This window comes from Aphelocoma coerulescens, chromosome 3, assembly GCF_041296385.1.
Source record: "Aphelocoma coerulescens isolate FSJ_1873_10779 chromosome 3, UR_Acoe_1.0, whole genome shotgun sequence".
Taxonomy (NCBI): domain Eukaryota; kingdom Metazoa; phylum Chordata; class Aves; order Passeriformes; family Corvidae; genus Aphelocoma; species Aphelocoma coerulescens.
The window spans coordinates 69,467,954-69,493,393 of NC_091016.1; the positions used below are offsets into that span (position 1 = coordinate 69,467,954).

Here is a 25,440-nt window from a genome sequence, read left to right on the forward strand (position 1 = left end):
TTTGGACATCTCTTGAAATTTTGGTGAGATATTCAAAGTCCATTTTTGACAGAAGTTACAGCAGAGCAGTAGAGCTTTCAGCTGTTTCAGGCACATGTAACTGGATATAGAATTATAATATCTCCAGCCACATGAGGCCTAAATAGCCAAAGCATTATCAAAAATGAATAGACCCCAAAAGATACTGGTACATATTTTGTTGGGAGGCCGAGAAACTGAAGGACACCTTGGGATTGAAACTGAGGGGTAGAACTTTTCCAGGTAAGGATGGCAAGGTGCCATCCTTTATCAAGGATGGCTGTTCAGATTAGCCAAAACAAAGTGGTAAAAAACCAGCAAACAGACCTATTGGCCTCCACTGAGTAGAAATTACAGTTTTGAACCTTGGAAAGTCTCTCTCCTCACAGCAGAGAAAGACTAAGAAAAACTAAAGTGTATTCATTCTAAGCACAGGCAGTTTCGCCCTTCTTAATGCTCCTGAATACTGTTCAGCTGATCAGAAGGAACCTAGCTTTTTTTAGATGATGCTTGTGGTGCAAATTATGTAAAAAAGTGGGTGAGGAGGAAAAGCTGATCTGCATTTCAATTTAAAAGTATTTCTGCACTCAGAACCGAAGCTGTTCTCAAGCCTATGTATAAAAACACACATACACACACATAGAGTGCAGAAGACAGTATATCACTGTAACTTTTGTTTTGGGAGCACCTACCAAATCAGAATTACAATCCCCATTTAGAAGATAAAACAGGGATAAACAAATTATGTTGGACGTGCCAATATGCAAACATTCTCCTACTGTGTTTGACAGTGCAGACTATGCTCCCACTTCTTTCTGATACTTAGTTTGTAATGCATTGTATAATTCTAACAATTTTTCAATTGTGTCTTTCTGAAAACACTTCCAATTCAATTTTTCTGGAGAAAAAGCTTAAATGATGAGCCTAAATTAATTTTAAAGTATTTTATTTTCTTTCAATAGCTTAAGAATATTCCTAGAAACACTCATTATTAAAAAAAAAAAAAAAAAAGAAGATAATGATTTGGCATTTGCATTATCAAACAGGAGTGCATATTTTAACTATGCTTTATAAAACCATATTGAAATCCTCCAGGGAACTCTCACCACTAATATGTGTTTTACAACACTGCCTTCTAGAGAGAGAATCTTGCTCCTACTCACTGCAAATCACTATTCCTGTGAGTTCCATTTCTGGAAGGCACTGTACCTTTCAGCAAAGGCTGGGATTCCAGCCACCAATGAGCCTGCCTTCTATTTTAAGTGCAACCTGAGGGCAAGGCTGAAGACCAAATCTGCCAACTGTACAAGTTGTTACCCTCAGGAATGCATCCAGAGCCACATTTAGAATAAGCCATACAGCACTTCTGGGTGCAAACCACAAACATATCATGGCACCCTTCTTTGCAGAGCGGATGTGACCACCTATAGCAGCTACATCCTGAAGTATCCCATCTATTCCTGAAGTGATTTTGCCTCACTGAGAGGATGTGTACGAGATGGACTTCATACTGGCTGCCAGTACAGGAATGTGTCCCCTTTGACATAAGAGACTTGTAGATAAGTTCCATGACAATGATAATGTAAAAAACTAGGGTGAGATACACCTCGCACATCAGGGTCTTCCCAAGGCTCCATTTACAGCCCTAAGCCTCTGAGACCTCCTAAGCATTCATTTAGATCAATATTCAGGTAGTTCCTGCTGTTTCCGTCGAAAAGAAAGATTAAAGAATATATAAAAACATGAGGACCAGAAACTGAAGGATGCATTAGCTATCGTGAGGGAAACGGCCTTTAAAATCCTGACTCTCTTATCTTAATACAAATTATTAAATGCCATGTGGGAAAAAAACTGTAATACAGGAAAAACTGTAATAAAGGGAAAATTTTTGGTCCTTACATTTTTCCTTCTGAAATAAGGCAAACTGAACAGCTGAGATAATAAGGCTTGAAAAGAGTTCTGTTCTTAGCATGCAGTCTCTCAATTCTACGAAGCAGTCAGTAGCTAAAGACAGCTATTATTGTCCAATGATGGTTTACTGAGAGTTAACCTGACTGTGAGGGCACCAAAGAAGTTTTAAGGAGAGTATAAAAGATTTCTCTCTCTTTCAAATTATTTACTATAGCAAAATAATGATTTTTTTTTCCCTATGTGTATAAAAATTACAAGTAAGATGTGGCAGTGGCAAGGGTCTAATGACTATGTTCTGACATCTACATCACTAAACCTTAATTTCCAACAAATTATAAATCTGCTGTTTGCCTTTTTTAAAGATTACTTTCATTTTTCCCAAATGTTGTTTTGAATATTTTGTTTTCCGGATTACATGAAGTGTTTCTAAATTATCATTTTGAAGAACTGGAAAACCCTGCTACCAAGGAAAAGAAGTCAGAGATCTGTTCTTGTACATCCTTCCCTTGTTCTCCATTCAAACATGACAAATTTTACATTTAAAATAAAATGCATTATGCACACAGCACAGTGAGATATTTTTTGCAACAAGCATATATTTTTGACCACATTATGTTGAAATTTTCTTTCACTTTTCTCTCACACTGAGTGTTGTGCATAGACTAGAAGAACAATTCTTGTTAAAAAAAATATATTTTTCCCCTAAGAACAAGCAAATTGAATGCACTTTTTTTTAAAAGGAAGAAACTACAATTAATTGTGACTACTAGTATTCTTTCCTGTCAAAGACTGTCAAGAAAGTCACTAAAATGCACTCACACTGTACCACAGTTTTGTGTATCTGATCTGCTGCTGCCACTGACCCCAGTCAGTATTTTATTGCTGATAGTTTGCTCTTCATTACCATTCTTTACTAAAATTATTATCAGGTTTGGAATACTTAAATATATAATTAACTCACTGAATGTGCCCAAAGTTTAGCTGGCATAAGGTTTCACAGGGAGGTCCTGATTGCAGTCCCCTTTACACTCCTGTTGCATCACTCCTCAGTATTGCAGCTTTTCCCTGATCTCCTACATCTGGCGCTCCAGAGCCCATTTGTTAATTTTCTGAGAAATTACAAAGTTTCTTTTCCCCGCTTGTTAAAACTGCTGGTAAGAATGCAAGTCAAGACAGAGCTGATATTCAAGGTGGTCTTTTCTGTAAAAGTTTTCATTTATCTTAGAAGTACTTGATGGTACAATCACAGAAGGCTCCTCAAATACATATTTCTACAGTCTGAAGAAAAATTAGATGTTGAAAAGACAGATGCCCTATGCTCTTTAAAGCTCTGGAAATCAGTAGTAACTGGTTATTTTTTCTGACTTTCTAGTAAGAATAAACACCCTGCATTTTACATCATTCTTCAACCTTTTGCAATAGTAGTCCAGTGAAAATGAGGTATTTGGTACTCTACAAATAAGTATTTAGCATCAAAGAACAGAAATGTAGGGACCAATGCTGGCTGTGCATTACAGCTATGTTTTTAAGGCCATATCAAAGGCTTTTTATGATTGATGGGAGGGGAAAAAGGAAAGTAGCATAAAATCGCCAAAGGACTCCATATACAATTTGCATTTAAAAATGAAAATTACTCAGGTTTTGATCTCATCAGCAAGATTGCACCTTAACATGGTTCACTGAAATCTGTTTGTGTGCTGCCATTTGTTTTAGTAAACTGTACACAAACACAACCAATCTCTTTGGTCAGATTATAAAGAAAACAAATATTCTGAAAGAAAAGGATTAATCATTTCCTTTGAAATCACACATTTCACCTCAAAACCTTCCAGAAAATGAATCTCTAGGTTTGAATATATCCTTAACTACAGCCTTTTCTTCCACAGCCAACAGTCCTTCAAAAAGATCAGCCACAGTGGAAAGAAGCTGTGAATGGAGCAGGAAGGAAGAAGGATGCTCTGACCAGTGATTAGGTTCGGTCCTGATCAATCTTCAATTTTAAGAGCTTGACTGGCATATACACACAAAACCAGCAGGAAGTCAGGCCAAAGTCAATGCCCAGAGGAATTCTAGTTTCCTCTGTGCCAATGAGATGAGAAAGCAGCTTAGTTTGCCAAGCAGTTAATTCTCCCCCAGTGCCCGGGTTTTGGCCACTGGCAGCAGGCAAAACATTCCTGTCCCACACTTGCACCACACATCTGTGAGGTTCCTCAGGAATATAATGTTTTTGGGCTACCTAAACCCATTCACCTCAGCAAAAGGCTCACCACTTTGAGTTTCACATACAAACCAAGTAGGGATCCTTCAGGCCACCCTCTTGTTTGAGCTGTTTTATCTGATTAATGTGCAGCACCATGGCTTATATCTGACATGCACAATGTCACTCAAAGCAGTAAGTGCCAGGTGAAGCCCAAATCTATGTTAAGCTCAAACTGATATACAAAGAACAATCTTTTGCACACAGAAAACACACTAAACCATTATGTTCTCTTCTGAGTATACCAGTTCAAATAAACTTATTTCGGGAAAACATTGCTCCCCCTCCCTCCTAAAAAGACAGAAGTGGACATTGCAAAATGTTTCAGGACCTAGCTCACATATTCTTGAATATTGTAATCATTTAGTCCAGCAATCATTTACTGACTGTAATTTTAAAAAGCTGTTTCTTTCCTTTTGCATTTCTTTTATCACTGTTTTAATTTACACTATGAAAAGAAAGGGGAAAAGAGCATGGAATTTGAAATGTTCATCTCAAAAACAGGCACAAAAAATGCATTCATTATTAACATATCTTTGCAGTAAGTGTAGTGAATAATCTGCATTTATCATTTCCAGTTGACCCCTTAGCATATGGTCTACCAATACATCACGAACACACCAACGGACTGAAAGCTGGATAACTGCTGGTGTAATTGTAACTGAAAGGCATTACACTGCCATGACTGCCTGTGTGTGAATCTACCAGATTCATCATCACAAAGAGAAGTGCCAGATACTCTCTGCTAAAGGATCAGGACAGGCAGTAACACTGACTCATTTCTTATGGTATTCTGCTCCAAGATTTTCTTGAGACCAAAGCAGAAAACTCATTCTAAATGGAAAGAAAAGGAGAACTGGGAATGCCAGCCAGCTTTTGCTTTCTCAGATGACTGTGAACTAAACTCATTTTGGTTACTCATACAGAGATTCTTGTTATTCCTTTCATACATTCTTCTCAAAACCCCCTAAGTAACACAAAAATCAAGTCCTTCCCCAAAGTTAACATACACTTCATCTAGAACCCAGCCATTCTTTTGCTACAGATCAACAGCCTCCTAATTTTGATTTAAACAAATAGTTCTGCCAGTTTTTCACTGGCCTCCAGTTACAGGTGAGATAAAATACTGGAGTTCATTAAAATAAAGTAGACCTAATTATAGGACTTACCCAAGAGACTCAGACATTACAGAATATGCTTACAGATTTAAAATTAAAATATATGCATTTTTAAATAATTGGTAAGTTTCTTTGTAGGTCACATAAGACTACTGACAACAATTAATCTGAATGTTATGTACACTTGAAAATAGTAAAAAGTAAAGTAAGAACAAGTGAAGCAAAGATTATGCATTGTGATTTTCTATCACATCTCTATAAAAAGATATAGAAGTGATATCTACGTAATATAAAATTTGGAACACTGAAAGTGCATCATCTCAAAGCCCTAGAAAACTATGGAGTCAAAAGTGATCTAACAGCCAGGAGCGATTTACCAGAAGGTTCTCAAAAAAAAAAAGCCAGTTAGGACTACACCCCAAAGACTTTCTTGTATCTTCACCTAGAAATATCTTTATTGCCTTTCAATCTCAGTATTTAAGATTTATAAATATGAGGGAAGTGTGTTCTGGAATTTTAGTTTCGTGTATGAACACCTATTACCTATTTGTACAAAAACTGTGCCATTTTGAGAAAAATATTTTCATTCTTAGAAAGGAATTTAAGTATTGGGGGACTGAGATGCTTATATTAACTCAGCAAAATGTAATTAACTGAGAGAGCATTCCCACATATTTCTATACTCCAAGGACACAGTGGTATTTATAAAGGTCATAAAAAAGGGAATGGGATTCTGCATTTGCTGTGTGAACAAGAGGATACAATATCAAGTAAGTGAAATAACAAATTCTTTCTCTCTACCTTAATGTATTGAAAAGTATTTCTTTACAAAATGTACTCATTTGTAAGCAGGCATTAGATGAAGTAAAACAGTTTCTCTTGTTTGTTCTCATTCTGTTTATCTCCATAAAATTTCTGTGTACTGTACAACTCCTTGAGAAGGGAAAGAGACATTTGTTTTCATCCTTAGCATGATAAATATTTTTGGAGAGAGGAGAAATCACTGGTAACACCTCCACTATTTGTTTTGATTTTTAAAATGCTATTTTATACTAATTGATAAATTGGATTTATCTGTGTATTTTAATTATGATGTTAAACATGAATTTTTTATTTAAGTGCTAATGAACCTTTTATGTAATAATGCAAAAGCCAGCATAGCTTGAAAAATAAGCTCACATAGAAAAGATAACATGCAACAGGCAAAAAAGATGCTCCTTCAAGTGGACATTCATGTATGAGATTCTCTGAACTGTTTCCAAAGAAAACGAACATTTCAATGAATCATGTACTAACAATATATGAGAAAATTAACATCTGGGCTGTAGTCAATCCAAAGCCTATCATGGGGGAACCTACTGTGCAACTGGTAGGAAGCACCTTGGATATATGTCAAGGTACCATACAAGTCCCATAGACAAAGGCTGTCCAAACCCACACGCATTCAATGCTTCTCTGCTGTGCTTTTTCTAACCTCCTCCGTGCAAACGAACACTACCCACCACTGTGGCTGAATTGATTACAAGGATTTCAGCAAGAAAAGAGCTGCTTAAAAGGAGTGTTCCACATCACCTTACAGTAAACATGCATGCATGTGCAGTATACACAAACATGCAGACACACACACACAGACATACATATAATACGTATGAACGTATGAATGCTATATATTGATAATTTGTTTCTAATGAATAGCAAAAAAAGACAAGCACCAAACAGAATATTTAGCCAGGAGTGATGCATCTGCATCCAGAAACTGAATAAACCCCACATATTGTCCAGTAGCAGAAATAGTCATGTTCAGAACTGGCTCAGTTTGAACAGCCTGGGCTAAGGATCCAGAAATTGGACACTCCCTTTTCTAAATCAGCCACAAGATTAGGAGTTCGGTGGGCATTTTAGCATTGTGCCTGTGACCTCCATAAGACTAGACACTCTAGGAAATAATCACAGGATTACAGAATCTTATTTGGGGCAAGGGTGGGGCTCATTCTTTGGCTAAATTCTCTGCTGCTCTGGTTAAGTTCCTCGAAGAACACTGGTGTATAGTTCAGTTTCCATGCTAAGCTGCCATTTGTGGCTTTTCTAGTCTTTGTGGGCCTTGAATTTTCCCAAGCTGGGAGCAGAAAAAAGTCCCGATGTCCAATTTCATTTGCAAGCAAACTGTGTATGTAGTAAGTATTCCCCCTTTAAAATAAAATGTGAAACCTGATTTAAGTACCCATGTATCATAAGCAGAGGATACTAGGTCTTGGATCCCAGTAGGGTGAGATGCCAAACTCAAAAACCAAAGAAAGACAGAGAGGTGTTGATGCCTGGCTTGATCAATGCAGCATTCAGCTCAGCCTTTATTGACTCTGCTCTGAGATACTGGACTCCACACAACTGGAAATGGAGGCATCTCATTCTGGGGCCAAATTCCTATAAAAGATACTCACCTAAACCCTTTGGTTTTGACTTGTAAATTTTATTTATACACAAAGATCTATAACAATCCCTTCCTTTAATACAAAACAGAAGGACTTGTCAACATAATACACCTATGAAATGCACTTTTTAGTCAGGTAGATAATATACATTCAGTACATGTGTTATATTTCACAGTGCAAAAGACTCTGGACCAGCACTGTGGATCAAAATTTGTTTGGGGAAACAGCCCTTAAAAGACAGTCGATCTGTAGATTTCTTATTGTAATTGCCTTCTAGATCTGCACTGGCAGATCATTACATTTGAATTTGCACAATTGTAAATTTACATTGAAAAAATGTGTATCTGTGACAAAACACGGCCCCTTACACATTCTTCCACTATATTAAATAATCCATAAAGACAAAAGTATTCAAATAAAAATGCAATAGTCAGAACAGCTACTGCTACAGAAGAGAAACTTATTAGGCATACGCAGCAGACTCATTCCATGTGTTTGAGCAGTGCAACTCATTTAGACAATATCCCTCCTCTAAACAAGAGGGGTGCTAAATAGAAGCTCAGATATATCCAAATAGCCAAAAATATTTTGTACTCAGCTGTTGCACTCTACATTATAATTCTTACCTTTAAAATCTACTAGCACAGACCAATATTCTTCCAAAATAATTTTCTTTTTCTTAGAACCTCTTTAGGGGAGCCTCTCCACCACTGGCCCTGTACTACTTGAGTCCCAAACAGAGAAAGAAGTGAAGAAAAGGACTGAAAGTGAGTGGAGAGTTTAAAACTGAAAGTGCAGATAAACAGTAAGAAAGAACTGAATCTTTAAAATATTAGTCCTTTTTCCTCATAAGCACCTGAATAAATACAATATCATCATGAAAGTTGGTCATATAAGCCAATAAAAGGTGCCAAGATACAGAGAAGAAGTAAAAATACAGATGACTTTTTATCTGGGAAATATTTGCAATAGTTCTCAAATAACTAGGACATTAGGATTTACACATCTGTATTTCAGATTATAGATTTTGGTCTGTTCTGGAATATATAGGGGTTTATGCCTATATAGAGTTGTACTATGATATTTTAGACTCCATTTGGAGACACAGCATACCTTCATGTGCTTTGTATTCTTAGAAATTAAGAAAAGATATCCCAAGAACAGAGATAACCACTAAGTACATTCAAACCAGTCCAGACAATGAATTATGAATAAAGTTAAACCAGATATTATGCATATTTCTGGGAATAAAAAAATTAAAATGAGAAGCTCTGACTAGCTAACTGAAAGACAACTGGAAGAAGGAAATAGTGTAACCATAACCTGGATTGTGGATGATATGTTATTTGAGATATTGTATAAATCTGGAAAGGAAACTATAATGTATAGAAAGCTGAATTTACCAATAATAAAGATCACAGAAGTTCAACATAATCATCTGAAAGAGTACATCCTATGCAAAAAAATGGTTGTTTTTACTTGCTTTCATGTGAAAATAACATTTCTAATATTAAAGATACGCTAACAAATCTCCTCTTCTTCCAAAGGTGGTGTAACAACCTAATCAAGTGATGAAACATTTTAACAGTCAATGTGTTCTGAGTCTGCAATATGATAGGAATGGGGAAGGAAAACTATAGTTTGCCTGCATTTGAAAGATAAGACAGATTAACACTGCCTGGGAATTTTAAAGTACTAAGAGCTGTTTCTGAATAATTCCATATGTGAACACTCTTATTTTGGAATAAGAGAGTGCTTTGTTCCTGTTCAGCTTGACCCACTTTCCAAAAGCATTTAATTAGGAGCATTTATATGTGTAAAAAAGGCTTTTGTTTGTTCTCTTGATTGAAACAATAAAGTTCAGTATCTAAGGTTTCTGATTCAAAATATTTTAAATATTTAAAAAAAAAAAAAAAAAGCTATGGTAGCCTAGGTATTAAAATTCAATTGTGGCATTTTAACTGCTTCTCTAAATAAATGATTTAGAAGGCAAAAGGTTTTTCAAACAGTCTTCAGTCAGCAATTACTTTCCGGTGTAATCCCTAGGCTGGAGATGGCTACTCAGAATTCTGTAAGACAAACCTGCTCTTTGCAAAAGATGAAGTAACAGCAGAGGTTTTTAAGAGTATGTGTCAAAGGGTCAACTGTAGTGTCTTGGGACTTCAGAAATCAAACTATTTACCTAAAGTAAAAATCATGCAGTCTAGAGAGGACAAGACTTCCTGTACTCACAGCCGATCCAAATCCAGGTGAATAGAAATCTGTGCTGCCAACTGAAACTGTCAAGCTCAGCACTTTGGCAACCACGTATGCCCAGATATTTGCTCAGAATGCAGGCAGAGTGAACCCACAGTGTCTCAGAAAATAGAGGGTAGGCATGTTTAGAAAGCTAAAAAATTGGAAGCCTAATTTCAGATGTCTGTAAGTAGGTCTAGTAAGTATGAGTATGTTTGCATGTTCAACCTCTGCCTGGGTACCACAGCTTTGTAAACCTCCTGAGCTGCTGATGCTGGTACAGAAATTAGTACATAGCTCAACATTATAGCATCAGCCTTGTGGTGGCACCCACGCTTGAGAAGCAGGAAGAACAGCTGCATTTAGCATTTTCATCTCCATGTGATCCCAAGTGCTCCCTGTCACTTCCACTGCACAAGCAAGTGAGGTACATTAAATGCTAGAGTAATATCACATAGTTTATGCCATGGGTGGCTAGCACATTCAATCCTTCAACCGTACAGATAAGGAATTGTCACTGGCATGAAAGGTAGTGTAAAAACCCCACATCCTCTGGTATGCGTCAGGCAGGGGGATTACATGCAATGCTGAACTGTCCCTGGCGGGATGGCTGACAATAAGAGTCCACACATGCAGACTCAGACATAATTCACTAAGAAGAAATGAAAACTCTTCAGGAATGTAATATAGCAACAAGCTTGCATCTTGCACCCTTCCAGAAAGGTCTTTATACTGTTTAAGTGACATCTCCAACCTTTTGTACCCACCATATCTGCCTAACTGTCCTATAAACAGAGAGGAGGCTCAGGTCCCTTTGCTGTCATCAAATATTAATGCAGATCTTAAATATTTGATCTTCATTCAAAAAACAGAAGATCACACACTATGTATTCAGCAGGTACTGTGATAACCCTTTCTGTTGTGTTTAAGAACAGATTAAAACCAAGTAACTTGGCAGGCTACTGTTAAAACAATGATGTCATGTTTTAGCTTGTGGTTGATGTAATCCTGCTCTTACCTTCTACTGCTTCCATGAGAAACAGTGCATTGTGGCTTTCTTGGAAACAAGAAATGACACTACAAGCCACATTAACAATGCACCTTTAAAATCTGTCACATTTTATCTTGAAATTATTTTCACTAAAAGAACTTACACAAATACTAGGGGCTTCAAAAATATTTTATGCACAGTCTAGAATAAGAAAACTATTGTTTCTATCCTAGAAACACCTGTTTCTATTAATTGCTGAGTACTGTTGTGAAAGAGAAATGCGAGTTGGGGTATTACTCAAAACAAGCCCTTTTCCCCAACATTTTTATGTCAGCATTTGTAAAACCTCTGAGGTACAGACCTCTACTGATCTGCAACCATGTCTTATCTTAGAATACCTCATAAGGATTAGGTAGGAAGCCTACAGACTCTCTGTGGAAACATGCAGCACACTGGGTAAGAGTTCTACTCTAACCAGCAACAACTGAAAACGGGTGACATTTGAACAATGGAAAACTGGTTTTCCTTTCATTCCAGGTCCTTCAAATTACTGAAAAAGATTCCAAGAAACTGCAGGAAGAGCTTAATTTCATTATGGTAAAGCAAACATATGTTCTATTTGATGTCAATGCTATAGAAGAAATATGTATCAATAAAAGCACCTTGCTAGCTAGGAAAATTTTAAGAATATAAATTATTATCTTTTACTGATCCATTCAATGAAAGAATATTACATAGTTTACTCGTCACCACCTAAGTGGTCTCTTTACTTTTTTGCAATTAAGATATATTGAAATTAATGCTTTACACATTTTCAATGTAATTTTAATATATTAAATTTGGAAATAAATTAGTTGTTTGACCACCAAAGTCTGCTGGGGAAAATATCTTTAAAGCATAAATACTTAAGACACTAAAAAACCTGCTGGATGTTATTAAATTGTATTTTATAGCATACTATGTTATGTTGTGAAAAATCAATTCCACTTTTTTCATATACTCAAATAAATTTTTTGTCATGAATCACAATCTTTCTGGTGTCAAATAGGCTTTTGTACTTTTTAGACTTACTTCACCAGTTTTATCCCATTGTTTGCACATATTTTTGAAAATCATTTTGGAAAATCTTATTGTGACTTATTTTCAACTACTGGTAACAGCTCTGGCACAAAAACACATCACTACTTCAAATACTTTTTTGTTGAAAAACAAAGGAAAATAGTCTTTTGAACACATTTGCATTACGATATTTTAAAAAGAGTGTAGCAAAAATTACCCAGTACAATAAAGCAAATCTCATAATCAAATACAATAAATAAAATCTCATTATCACAGAAAGTGATGAGGAGGTTTTTTGCTTGTTCTCAGTACTAGGAGATAAATGATTAAATTCTAAACATCGTGTTCCTGTCTTTGAAGCTCCCTGTCACTGTCTCATGAAGAGTTTGTCATACATTTGCCAACATTAAAGCTCAAATATTAGAATTTGCCTCAGAACAATGAAATATTATTCTGAAATAAAAACTTCCATTTTCAAACCATATTGGTTACTTCCCTCTTAATTAGCCTGCTCTCGTTATCCAGACATAGCAAGTATTCATACAGTTTTTATGTTGTAACTGGTATGACAAAATTAATATAAAAATGCAATCTCATTATGAAAAATGCAATACTAATAATCAACGTTTCAATAGCAGAAAATTACCAAATACAGAAGCAACTGCCCAGTGTAGCAATACATGATGAGATATATTGCTAGAGTCCATCCATCCAGTTCTATCACTGCAAGAGCAGTGAAAAGGAATCAATAGGGGACCACTTCGTTCTCACTCGGAAATCGAATAATATTTGATGTTTGCAAGAAACCACTGGATCACTACTTTCTAGTCAGTGTCCATAAAGAGCCTGGCTTCTAGGTTAATAACCAAAATGTGAATTTTTCTCTGCCATGTTTAAAAGAAACATTTTTATAAGTCAATATTCTACCACATGTGTCAGCTGAGAAACAGGGCTTTAGGGAAAGACTTTACTGATTAGCACATAATACCTGTTGCTTTCTATCCAGGCACATACTTATTCAGCACACTGCATGCAAAAGACTGCAGCAGTTCTGGATAAACTCAACACAAACAGTGATTCAATTACTCATTTTAAACGTTAAGAAACAGCCCCTGGGAAAACACCCAAGACATTTTTATCCAGAAGCAGTATGACTACCATATAATTAATTACAATTTGGGAGAAGTGCCACAGATATGCAAGAAACTCAAAAACAGTTACTCACAACCTAATAGGGTGGAGAAAGTAGAAGCTACAAATAGACTATCAAGCAAAGAAAATTTAGATGTGAAAGAAGCAAACCTAGGGGTATTTTGAAATTACAGGCAAAGAGGAAAGAAAGGCATATAACAGATAAAACTAAAGATTGCATTGTTATTTTACAAAAAGTGTTTCACTGTCATGCAATTAAGAAGGAAGGTGAAAAGAAACTAACACATAATACATGTAATTTTGCTGGGTGTAGAATCTGGACAATTAAACCAGCATTTACTTGGTTACCACTGCTGTTCCCAATGTGAAAAAATGCTCAATTGCTGTACAAATAAATTCAACCACATTAAGGTCAAACCACCAGTAAACGGAGAAGCAGGAGAGCATCTACAGGAAACAAATGGCAGTCTTTCCTTCATTTAAGACAGAGCCACCATAAAAAGCTTTCAGACAAACTGGCAAAACTTCAAATTGCATACTGTATTGAAATGTTTTCTTCCTTGATGATGAAGGCGAAATGCTACTGTATTTTTTGCTTGACACTGTAAGTGCATTTTTATCAAGAGCAGGCTGAGGGATGTTGATAATCTCTCCAACTACCAATTAGTTTCCAATTCCTTTATTTTCAGTCTTCTGTTTCTTCTCAGTATTATTCGGAGTTCATAGAGTGACATCATCATATTCATTTTCTGTTTCAGGTACAGATGAGTCTTTCTCCTGTTCTTTCTTCTGTGATTCTTTCGTCTCTGTGGGTATTCCCAAAACTATTGCTGACAAACTTATCTTCAGTCTGGAGGGCTCATATACAACGTACCATCAGAAGCGTATTATTCTTTGTTTGAGACGTGGGTGTTGAGCAGCTGCCTGGCTAGCATTATAAAATGTAATGTGGAAGCGTAAAATGCACTACTAAGTCCTAATCAAGCTTACTAAGGTAACTAAAATGTTACTTGAATGGTTTAAATAGCCTAACACCAGCAATTGGCAAGAATTTTTTTTTAACATATCCTGTGCACAGTGTTATTGATCTCCCTCAGAAACTTAAAGACTGCAAATACAATGCATATTTTTACCATTTAGTTGAAAGCTTGTATATTTATATATACATATATATAGAATTAACAAGCAAGCTAATTAACAAATTAACAGTGTATCTTAGACTCACAACTTGCCTTTCATAGATACCATTCAGATACTGCGTGTCTTAGATACTCCTTTTAGAATGGGAAGAATGACTTTCTGCAGGTGTCTCCCATCTCAGCAAGACTGTAGAATGACCTTTGTAACAAAGTCAGATGGGACACCAAACTTGTAAAAAGTTCCACTGAAAAGCAAATCGATCCACTAATGTTCTGCTACTTAAAAATGCATCTGTTTGAGGTATTATTTGAGCAGAAAGAAGCATTACCTTTTACCATATTATTATGCTTTTATGCAGATAAAATAGACATTTGTAGTCTGATATTTCATTTTCCATATTGCTACTGCTAGATGGCAAGGATTAAGGGAGACTGTAAGAGTACTTTAACCTCCAGCTTGGCCCACACTCCAGAATATGAATTTTGGCTGTGCAGAAAGTAACAGTAACCTGCTGGGTGGTTTCCACCAAGCAACAGACTTCTTGAAGTTCTTCTACCTCAGATGTAGCACAGGGGAAGTCTGATGTATAAACTTCTTACAAGCCACTCAGAAGAAACATCACAGAAAACAGCTTGGCATGTGATAACTTTCTTTAATGTGTATATAATCTCAATTTACATTATAATACTATAAACCAACTTTCTTTGAAACAAGCCTACAAAAATCTTCATTAATGGATCCTGAAAATATTTAAGTGATACACTTAATGCTAAAGGTATATTTGACATAAGATTTACGTAATGCTCCCTCTGACAGTCAGAGGGTCTACTGAACCTCTTTACCAGGGTATCAAAAACTGACCAATCATTCAGGTGAAGGAGTATATATTGAAAAGCTCAATTCATTCCAGCATTCACTTGTCTTCTTTGGGATTTGAGGTGACATACAACAGCTGCCATGAGGTGGGTGGTCCAAAGAAGGACACTTTGTTTGGCTTGCTGTTTTGTTTGCTTTAAATAGCAAACTGAACACAAGTTTGAAGACAAAGCTTCAACACTACCTTCACTGTCACATCAATTTTTAACTCCTGAACACACACCCCGTGGGGCTGGCACACAGATAGAGAAAACTTCTGGTGCAGATGTAGGATCTGCTGAAGTTAGTGGATGCTGCTCTGTAACATCTGGTCAAAGCCTGATTACCTGAGGTGCATACTGATGCAGTTCAGCAGATGTTTTACTTCTGCCTTTTATTCATATCAATCTCTTTTGGTTCCCATATTTTTAAACATACTTTTAAATAAATGTGCAGCTGATATGCATTGTGGCACTTATTAGCCATAGAATCATAGAATATGCTGAGTTGGAAGGGACCCATCAGGGTCACCGAGTCCAACTCCTGGCCCTGCTCAGGACACCCCAAGACACCATGTGCCTGAGAACATTGTCCAAATGCTTCTTGAACTCTGTCAGGCTTGGTGCTGTCACCACTTCCCTGGGAAACCTGTTCCAGTGCCCAACTGCCCTCTGGGTGAAGAACCTTTTCCTGCTATCCAACCTAAACCTCCCCTGACTCAGCTTCATGCCGTTTCCTCAAGTCCTGGCACTGGGCAACAGAGAGAAGAGATTGACCCCTGCCCCTCCACTTCCCCTCACAAGGAAGTTGTAACTGCAATGAGGTCTCCTCTCAGTCTTCTCCAGGCTGAGCAGACCAAGTGCCCTCAGTCACTCATCATGTAGCTTCCCCTCAAGGCCTTTCACCATCTTTGTGGCCCTCCTCTGGACACTGTATAATGGCTTCATGTCTTTCTTACACTGTGGCACCCAAATCTGCACACAGGACTCGAGGTGAGGCCGCCCCAGTGCAAAGCAGAGCAGAGTGCCCCTGCCTTGCCCAGCTGGGGATACTGTGCCTGATGCCCCTCAGGACACATTTGGCTCTCCTGGCTGCCAGGGCATGGTAGTAAGCAGGTCTTTGTTGTGAATGGATTTCTAACATTAATTCTGATCCCCTTTTAGATCTTTTCATCATATTAAATGCAAAAATCTCAACATTGACCAAACTCTAAGTAACAAGTAAATTCTGTTTCTGTAATTTCTGTGTGCTTCAAGGAAAAGACAACTGCTTGTGTACATGTACATGTAAGAAGAACTAGACCTGGATACAGTGTTTTGTCTGTATTAAGTAGTCTTCCAATTTCACTATTTTTGATGTATTAGTAGAACCACAATAACATCCTTGTTTTAATGTCCTAGCTACCTATAATTACTAAAAACCCTATTCAAATCACATTTTAAACCACTTTAAAATTAATGTTTCAAAGTTCATTAAAATACAATTTCTTCTTCTCTGAAAATAAAAAGTAAGTAATTTAAACTCTATTCCAATATAGCTGTTTTCCTTCACCTGTTGACTTTAAATAAATATATATTAACGTGTACAAAACCAAGAAATTAAATGCAGATATTTCACCAAGATGCATCTAAATTCACATAGAACTGAGAAAAATGGGGATAATAACAGTGCACTTTCTTAATCTAATATAAGTGAAGAACATCCATTCTCTCTACGGCTAGAGAAAGTCAGATGTAGTGCTCATGTAAAAATAATTCAAAGCAAAGTTCTGTTTGGACTGTGAAAATGACACATAAATTCTTTATGCATTGTCATACTGGGATTGAGTTAAAGCCAAACAAGCATCTGATTCTTGCTTTGAATACTGGTTGATTGACTGCTGTTGTCAACCATTTAATGGGACTCACATTCAAAAGACTGCTGAAAGACTGTCTCATTTTAGCAATCTGAGATGTCAGTAACAAGATAAGTTCAAGAAGAGAGATTTCAACAAATGTTTGGGAAAAACATTGTCCATATCTACCAAATATACTACTAGACAGATTATTTTTTTTGTATTGAGTTATATACTGAATTCCTTAATCAGACACATATTCCAAAATAGTCTGAAGAATATTTGTAAATAGTGGAGCTTCAATTTCACCCAAATCAAAATTTTTATACCATGCTAAATGATCTTGTAATTTCTTTCTCTGAGGCATTTGGATGCATACATGTAATATTTAAATGTACAAACATGTACAGAAGACATTATGTATATAGCTGTATACACAAAGATAAACATGAGATGCATAACACAAGGTAATAAATATAAGACAGATAGATATATAGATAGATAAATAAATATGTGTAAAGATATCTCATTTTGATTTTAACTGATCTGGATTTTGCAATAGTTTTGCCATATCCTACCCTTTTTTCCTCTGTACTGCTTTTGATTTTTTTGTAACAATTTACCTAAGCTAAAGAAAGGTGACCCTAAGCACAGCCAAAAACATTAACAGCAACTAGATTTGTGAAGTGCCTGACATGTTTAAAGTACTGTGTAAGTATTAATTAAAAGTCCTCAAAACAATCCTCAAGACCAGTAAGCACTTCCAGCAGCAGCACTGCAGCACAGAAAAAGAAGTCACCACAAGGGAGAAACCAAATTGTCACCAAAGCCCTACACATAGTCCTGAAACCAGCACTAACTTCTAACAGTGTTATTTCTGTTAAGACAAAGCACAAAGACACAACTGTGATTTATAGCACTGCAATAATCTAGCAAGGTGTTTCTACAATGTTGAAAGTCTAATGGTATCCTGAAGAGTTATTATCAAATCTGTGGTACCACTGAAATTCTCACTGTATATGAATGTAGTCCAAGTAGGGTCACATCTCTGCCAAACCAGAGACATTTCACCCAGCTTTAATCATCTGTAAGTACTGTGTCTAATCTGACTTAGTCACGCAGCCTGTCTTTAAAGTCAACAGACAGATGAGCAGCTCTGGAGAGTGAGACATCTCACTTATCTTAAACACTCATTTTAGGATGAGAAATTTAATGGGATTCTGGAAATGGATAATTGAACAGAAACTTTTAGCTGCCAGCAAGAACCTGCAAGAGCACAGAGTTCCGGCAGAGCCAAGGCTGAGGGAGAGACTTCTGTCAGACTCCATGGATATTACAAGAATTGCCTAACACACACTCCAGAAAAAATTGGCTTTTTGCACATATAACTCAGAGACACAAATGATCAGAAGAAAATTAAGATGTACTTACCAAAAACAATAGAGGACTCACAGTAATAGTAACCATTTGATTGCTTTTTTTTCAACATGGAGCAAAGATCAAAGCGGTGCAAGATCTCATCTCCAAAATAATGGTTTTTGAAATCTTCATACAGACTAGAGTCAATTTTCTTCACCTTTAAAAAAGCAATATAAAATTCAATTAGGCATTCTACTTGGAGACTGAATTTTCATATTTAATTTCTATAGTTTTCATTTTAGCCATAGGTATAGTTAGGATGGAAAACTACTTCAAGATCCAAAAAGAATACAGAAATAATCATATGCCAAATCTTCTGCTTTAGGGAAGCACTGTCTACTTCAGAACTAAATGAAATAAAAATGTCATTAGTTCTCCTTTCCATCATTTCATCTTTAGACCTGTAGGAAACAAAAACATACACAATGCTACAACTGCTTTAACTTCCAATGGTTTGCAACAGTGTTCATGGAACATGTAACTGGAAATTATTCTTGCTATCATCACTGGGCATGCTACAACAAGGCAGAATCTCAAATGGTTGTCAAGGGCAGTTTTCTAAGTCATTAAAATCAGCACACAGGAAAAAATGGTTGTATTTTATTAGCACTGGACTTTTTAACCTCAGTAAATCTAAAAACTTACTGTGATTTATAATATTGGAATCAGTATGCAGTTGATACATGAAGCGGAACATAATAAATATTCTATTAGGCTATTTTCAGAAAACATCATTTCAGTAGTTATTTTAGGAGTTTAGGGGTCCTCATTCCATTCCACTGTCAATCAAAATATAGGATCTCTGTAGAAATTCAGTCTTTTCTCCTTCAATCTACCTCCCAATAATCCTGTTTACTATTTAAATATCATTACTCTATGATAAGGAATGTTAGGAGCCTCTAGCAGCCCCAGCCCAGTGCTCCCTACTGCCCAGCTGCTGGACCCCAAGTTGAGTGTGTGGAGTCCCAGTCTTTGATGGATGTACCTGCTGCTTTCACCTCCCAGAGACACATACTCATGCTCAAAGGACACGGACACTGCTGGCTACATGGATGCCACTGCCTTCACCAGCACCTGCACATGGGGCTCACAGGACACACAAGTGCAGGTCGCTCCTGGCAGGGACAGAAGCTCAGCAGCGCAGGACACACATGACTTTATCTCCATGTTCACATGTGGACATTCCTGAAGCACCGTCATGGCCCCTCTGTCCACCTGGCATCCCTGCCCAGATTGCCAGGCTCTTACTGAGCCCACGGGTCTCCCACATGCTGGCTGGCTCTGCTTGAGGTTTGGCAGTGAACTCCTACACTCCTCACACACACAGTGTGGGGAGGATACAGACATTTGCCCCTGGCAATGTCAGACAAGTGCACCCACCAGGCTCATTTTAAACAGGACTGGTTCCTTTTGCAGTCCATACTGTCTACTCCTCTTTTGTGTTCTTCCCCAACCTCTCCCCCTGCACACACCCTGCATTTGCAGAGTCAACCTGCCAGCATCCTGGACCCTCGGCTTTACATGCCCAACAGCTGCAAAGTCCACGTTTGCCTGTGGTTTCTCAGCAGCCCATCAGTGTGAGAAGTAAAGTCTACTTTAGTGAAGGTCAAAATGTTTTTTCATTTCCTTAATCTCTGAAATGATGACATCTAGTGGTGGATGCTTTTCATTTCAGGAAATGGAAATTTGGGAGTCTACATCTCCGTGGAAGTCTACATTTATTCCATTCTCACAGTCGTTACCTAAAATCGTATATTCTATGGCTAAACTAGTCCTTATGTACCAAGGTTATTCCGAAATTAAATCATCATTCCTTGATTTTTGGCTGACAGTTCTTGGAAATACAGTTAGACATCAATTAGTAATAAAAAAAAAAGACCTTTTCAGCCAGGAGAACATTTGTCAAAATGTGAAGCCTTGAGTACTTCTGGAATGAAATGAAGAAAAGATAAAAATCACAACTTCATGCTCCAACAAAAAAAAAATAACATTTACAAGAGGTTGGGATGTTGCTTGTCAAAGACAGATTGGTAAGGTGTGAATCAAATGTTGAATGCTCAGGAATTGAGTTGTGCTTGTGATGCACTACTGAAAGGTATTTGGAAAAGCAGCCCTGGGAAAACTATGATATATTTAGTAACTGGAACAATTTCTGGAGTGCTGCTTGCAGTGAGATGTGAAAGGATGAAGCAATGCAGGTGCACGGGAAGGTCATGGCTCATTTCTTAACTGAAAGGGTCTGGAGCAGTAGAAGTGCAAGTGAAAAGTTGTTACCACATGGGAATAGAACACATGCTGATTATAAAGATAAGCTGTAATGGGGGAGGGTGAGAAACAAGAGTACTTGAGAGGCCACTTTGCAGCGTTTGGTGCTGGAATGGGAGAAGGAAGACATCTGCCTCTCGAGGAAGCACAGTAATGGATAATGCCTGTAAAGGACATGGCTGTGTAACACGGGCCTGGAGAGGCACGGCATGAGGAGCTCTTGAAGGACTGGCAGGGCATCAGGGAGCTAGCCTTTGGCAGTCCTGCCATATCTGATTTTTCTCCCTGTGTCCCTGGGAAGGTGCAGCCTGCCATCCCCAGCCCACAGCTGAACCCCATGCAGTCCCCCTGGCTGCTGCCACAGTCAGCCTTGGGACCAGGGGCAGGAATCAGGCGTGGGACCAGGGGCAGGAAGGCTCCAGTGGTGACAGCGCAGGTAGCAGAGACACAAGCAGCTCCGGGCTCCGTGTGCCAGACCCCACAAGCCAGCACACCACTGGAGTGCTCCCTCCAGGCGGGACCCGCAGGCGGCCGAGCGTCGCTCCCCGCGGGGCGGCCGGGCCGCCAGAGCCGCCCGCCGAGACAGGGCCGCTGTGGGCGCGGCCCGGCTGCGGAGGAGGGTCCGGCCCTTCTGACGGGCCCTCCCGGTGGAGCGCCGAGCTCCCGCCCGGAGAGGAAGGGAAAGGGGTCGGCTGAACACTTCTGGGCTGCAGGGAGGCGCAGCAGCCGAGAGGAGCTGCCCGTCTGTGGTGAGGAGGGTGAGTACAGAGCAAAGAAGTGGGAATGGGTTGGAAGTGAGGGTGCTGACAGGGATTGGTATATCTGATCCCTTAAGTGCTTGTATAGAAACTGGTACTGCGTGATGGTGCAGTGTAAATATGGGGCTGGGACCCTGAAATGGTGGCCAGGCTATGGGGCTGCACTGCTGAGAGGAGCCATGGTCAGTGCAGGTGCGTGTCACGAACCTCTGAGGGAGGATGATTTTGTACGTGGATATACATGTCCGTGTACATTACTGTATTTATGGGTACCAGGGCATACATAGATACTTTAAAAAAATAAAGGACACAAAGAAAAACTGTAAAACTAATGCTGGTAGTTAGTTCTGTTACACCTTCCTTGGAAACAGATGGTGGCTGTAGTTACTGGCTGCATCTTTTCACTTGAACAGTTATAGTTAACTCCTGGTAGCATCTTAGTTTATTCAGGGTTGGAAGAGTGAGTGTTAACCTCCTGTTGTCAATCAAAGTTACTTCTCAGGACCTTTTGGATGAGTTGTGAATAAAAATACCTCTTGCCAACAGAATGAGTGCCACATCAGCCACGAGCTGTGCCTTGCCACCACCGCTTGGGCCCGAGCAAGAAGAGCAAGAGAGCTCGGAGATACATATGTCTGTTTTGTGGTATGCAGGGCAGCTGGCAATTACTTACTATGATACAGAAGATTGCTCAGTCTACTTCATGCCTGAGATACCTGATAACGAAGACCTCAAGCTACTGCAAAAAGTGATTGGGGAACTTAACCCTCAATGCATAGTCACCAGTGCAAAACAGGACCAGAATATTGCCAAATTCCTGACCAACCTAACAGCTACTGCTGGTGATAAAGACACGGGAAAACCAGAAATTGTCCTGTTTCCTAACATAGATTTTGGTTTAGAAGTCACCAAGCAACGGATCCTATCTAGGCAATTTCCATTTATCCCATCTCATATGACTGCAACAGAGAAAATTCTCTATTTGTCCTCAATCATCCCTTTCGAGAGTCCACTCATGATACGAGCCTTAGGGGGCCTCCTTAAGTTTCTAGACAGGAGAAGGGTTGGAGTTGAGCTCGAAGACAGCAGTGTAGCAGTTCCTATTTTGGCCTTAAAAAAATTTGTGCTGTCAGATACTGTGAATATGGACCAAGACACTTACTGTGTCCTGCAGATATTTAAAAGTGATATCCATCCTTCTGTGTACAAGCTATCCAGTGGACTAAAAGAAGGATTTAGCTTATACGGAATTTTAAACCGTTGCAGATGCAAATGGGGAGAAAAACTGCTGAGGCTGTGGCTCACACGACCTACCCGGAACGTGACAGAGTTGAACAAACGGCTAGATGTTATCAACTTCTTCCTGCTGGCTCAGAACCATGAAACAGTCCTCACTCTTCAAAACTGCCTCAAGAATATTAAAAATGTGCCTCTTATTTTAAAGAGAATGACTCTTTCCAACACAAAAGTTAGTGACTGGCAAGCACTGTATAAGACGGCATACAATGCAGTGTGCCTTAGAGACACGTGTCGTTCTCTGCCCAATACTATTGAACTTTTTCAGACTATTTCACGTGTCTTCACTGATGATCTGCACTACATTGCTAATCTAATCAGCAAAGTGGTAGACTTTGAGGGCAGCCTCTCAGAGAACCGCTTCACTGTTAGACCTAATGTAGATGCCACTATCGATGAGAAGAAACGAAAGCTGATGGGACTGTCAGACTTCCTTACAGAAGTGGCACGAAAAGAACTGGAGACTTTGGACAATCACATTACCTCCTGTTGTGTGATCTACATTCCTTTGATTGGGTTCCTTCTGTCCATTCCACGCCTACCAAATATGGTGGAGAAGAGTGACTTTGAAATTGAAGGCTTGGACTTCATGTTCTTGTCAGAGGATAAACTGCACTACAGAAGTGCCCGGACCAAGGAGTTAGACAGCCTGCTGGGTGACTTGCACTGTGAGATCAGAGACCAGGAAACACTCATCATGCACCAGCTGCAGACAAGGATCTTGGAGAAGTCTGAAGTACTTAACAGTGTGATTGAGTACACTGCACACCTGGATGTACTGCTAGCCTTGGCAGCGATGGCCCGGGAGAATGCCTATTGCCGACCTCGCTTCACTCATCGCCACGGCTTCCACATCAAGGATGGAAGACATCCACTCATGGAACTATGTGCAAAGACTTTTGTGGCCAATCCTGTGGACAGTGGCGATGCTAGCAGACGAATAAAGATCATCACAGGGCCAAACTCCTCTGGAAAGAGCGTTTACTTAAAGCAAGTAGGTCTTATAGTGTTCATGGCTCTGATTGGCAGTTATGTCCCTGCAGCAGAGGCAGAGATTGGAGTAATTGATGGGATTTACACAAGAATCCACAGCAGGGAATCGGTTTCTGTAGGGCTCTCCACATTCATGATTGATCTTAACCAGGTTGCCAAGGCTGTAAACAATGCCACAGAGAGGTCCCTGGTACTTATTGATGAGTTTGGTAAAGGGACCAACACACTGGATGGCCTGTCCCTTCTGGCTGCTGTCCTGAGGTACTGGATCAGACAAGGAACACAGTGTCCACAGGTCTTTGTCTCCACTAACTTTCACAGTTTAATGCAACTAGAACTCCTGCCTGACACACCTCTTCTGGAGTACCTGACCATGGAGACCCACCAGGATGGAGAGGAGTTGATATTTTTCTATCAGATCAAACAGGGTATGTCCACCATTAGTCATGCTGCCAACATTGCTGCATTAGCAGGAATGCCAGCCAAAATTATTGAAAGAGGAGTGGAAGTATCAGAACTGATTCGCAATGGAAAACCTATCAAACGTCTTGATCATCCTTCCAAAGGCGATAGGATGGAAAAATGCAAGTCTGTTGTGGAAAAGTTTCTTTGCATAGACCTTGACGATCCCCAAGTGGACTTGGAAGAGTTCATGTCTAAAGAAGTGCTGCCTTCTGCAGCCTCAGTCCTGTAGGAAGGGTATGTGTAAATGCATAGAGTGCATCCTATCTACCATGGAGAGTTTGGTACTTTAAAGAATGATCACTATGATGAAAACACCTCACAGGCCATTTAGCTTGTAACAAACTGTCTGTAGCTATGTCCTTCCTTCTTCTTGTTGTTTAAACCAAGTACCTATATATCCCTGCAATATGGTGTACCATACAAGTGTATGAAGAGAGGAAGAATTTTAAGAACGTCTCCCAGCTGTTGGGTCACCCTGTTTGTGCATTTTCTGTCCCTCTTGTTGGAACCTCCAATTAAAAAATATACTGTAGAAAAATCGCAACACATTTCTACTGGTCTTAGAAGACTATGAAAGGAAAGTGTTTATTGTTTCATATTGTGCCAAAGTGATGGTTGCAGCCCTTTTAGGCTCAGCATCAAAGATTCCAAATAAATATGTGCTTCAGACTCTTGTATCAGCAAGTAATAGTTGTCACAATACAAACCACTGACATAGAGGCTGATAAATGGAAATACAAAGGGATTTAATGGCTCTGCAGCTTTTCTTATACCAGCTTTTCTGTCCAAAATGCCAGAGATACCAGGATTCATTATAAAAAAGAATGCTGGTGGTCAGAATCAGTGGGGACTGATAAAAAGGAGTGCCTTGGTTTTACTGAGAAATGCTCTCTTCTTTAAGGTCCTGTATGATAAAACTATGTGTCTATGCCACATGGGTACAAATAAACGCAAAATTACAAATCTAGGAATGTAAGAGAGAAATTCACATTTTCTATTCTATTTTCAATTATTAACATTTGAGGATTAATACCACAAAGGGAGGATTCCATTTCACTGCTCTTGTTGTGCAGAAGATCTTTATTGAACACAGTATTTTATGTACGCATATGCAAGAAAAATTCATTAACAAATTAATGACACGAGCCATATCTAAATAATATCAAAGTAATAACCTTTCCTGCAGCCTGAGTGCCTGAGATTCCTCATGTAAATAAGACAGAGCAGACATTACATAGCTTACTG

The 25,440-nt window shown here is 38.7% G+C and overlaps 2 protein-coding genes across 3 annotated transcripts in view; one reads left to right on the top strand and one right to left on the bottom strand.

Annotated features, from left to right (window-relative positions):
- The window catches only part of AKAP7 (A-kinase anchoring protein 7), an 83,634-nt gene that overhangs the window by 30,722 nt on the left and 27,472 nt on the right, over positions 1-25,440 (bottom strand). For both annotated transcript variants that reach the window (XM_069010764.1, XM_069010763.1), the window contains exon 7: positions 18,431-18,575. In XM_069010764.1, the coding sequence (XP_068866865.1) occupies positions 18,431-18,575 (145 nt within the window). The remainder of the gene's footprint in view (positions 1-18,430; positions 18,576-25,440) is intronic.
- On the top strand, positions 21,989-24,424 carry MSH5 (mutS homolog 5). The gene has a single exon (XM_069008571.1). The coding sequence runs from the start codon at positions 21,989-21,991 to the stop codon at positions 24,422-24,424; it is 2,436 nt and encodes an 811-aa protein (XP_068864672.1).

Coding starts and splice junctions, on each gene's coding strand:
- MSH5 (XM_069008571.1), top strand. CDS start 21,989: ATGAGTGCCACATCAGCCACGAGCTGTGCCTTGCCACCACCGCTTGGG.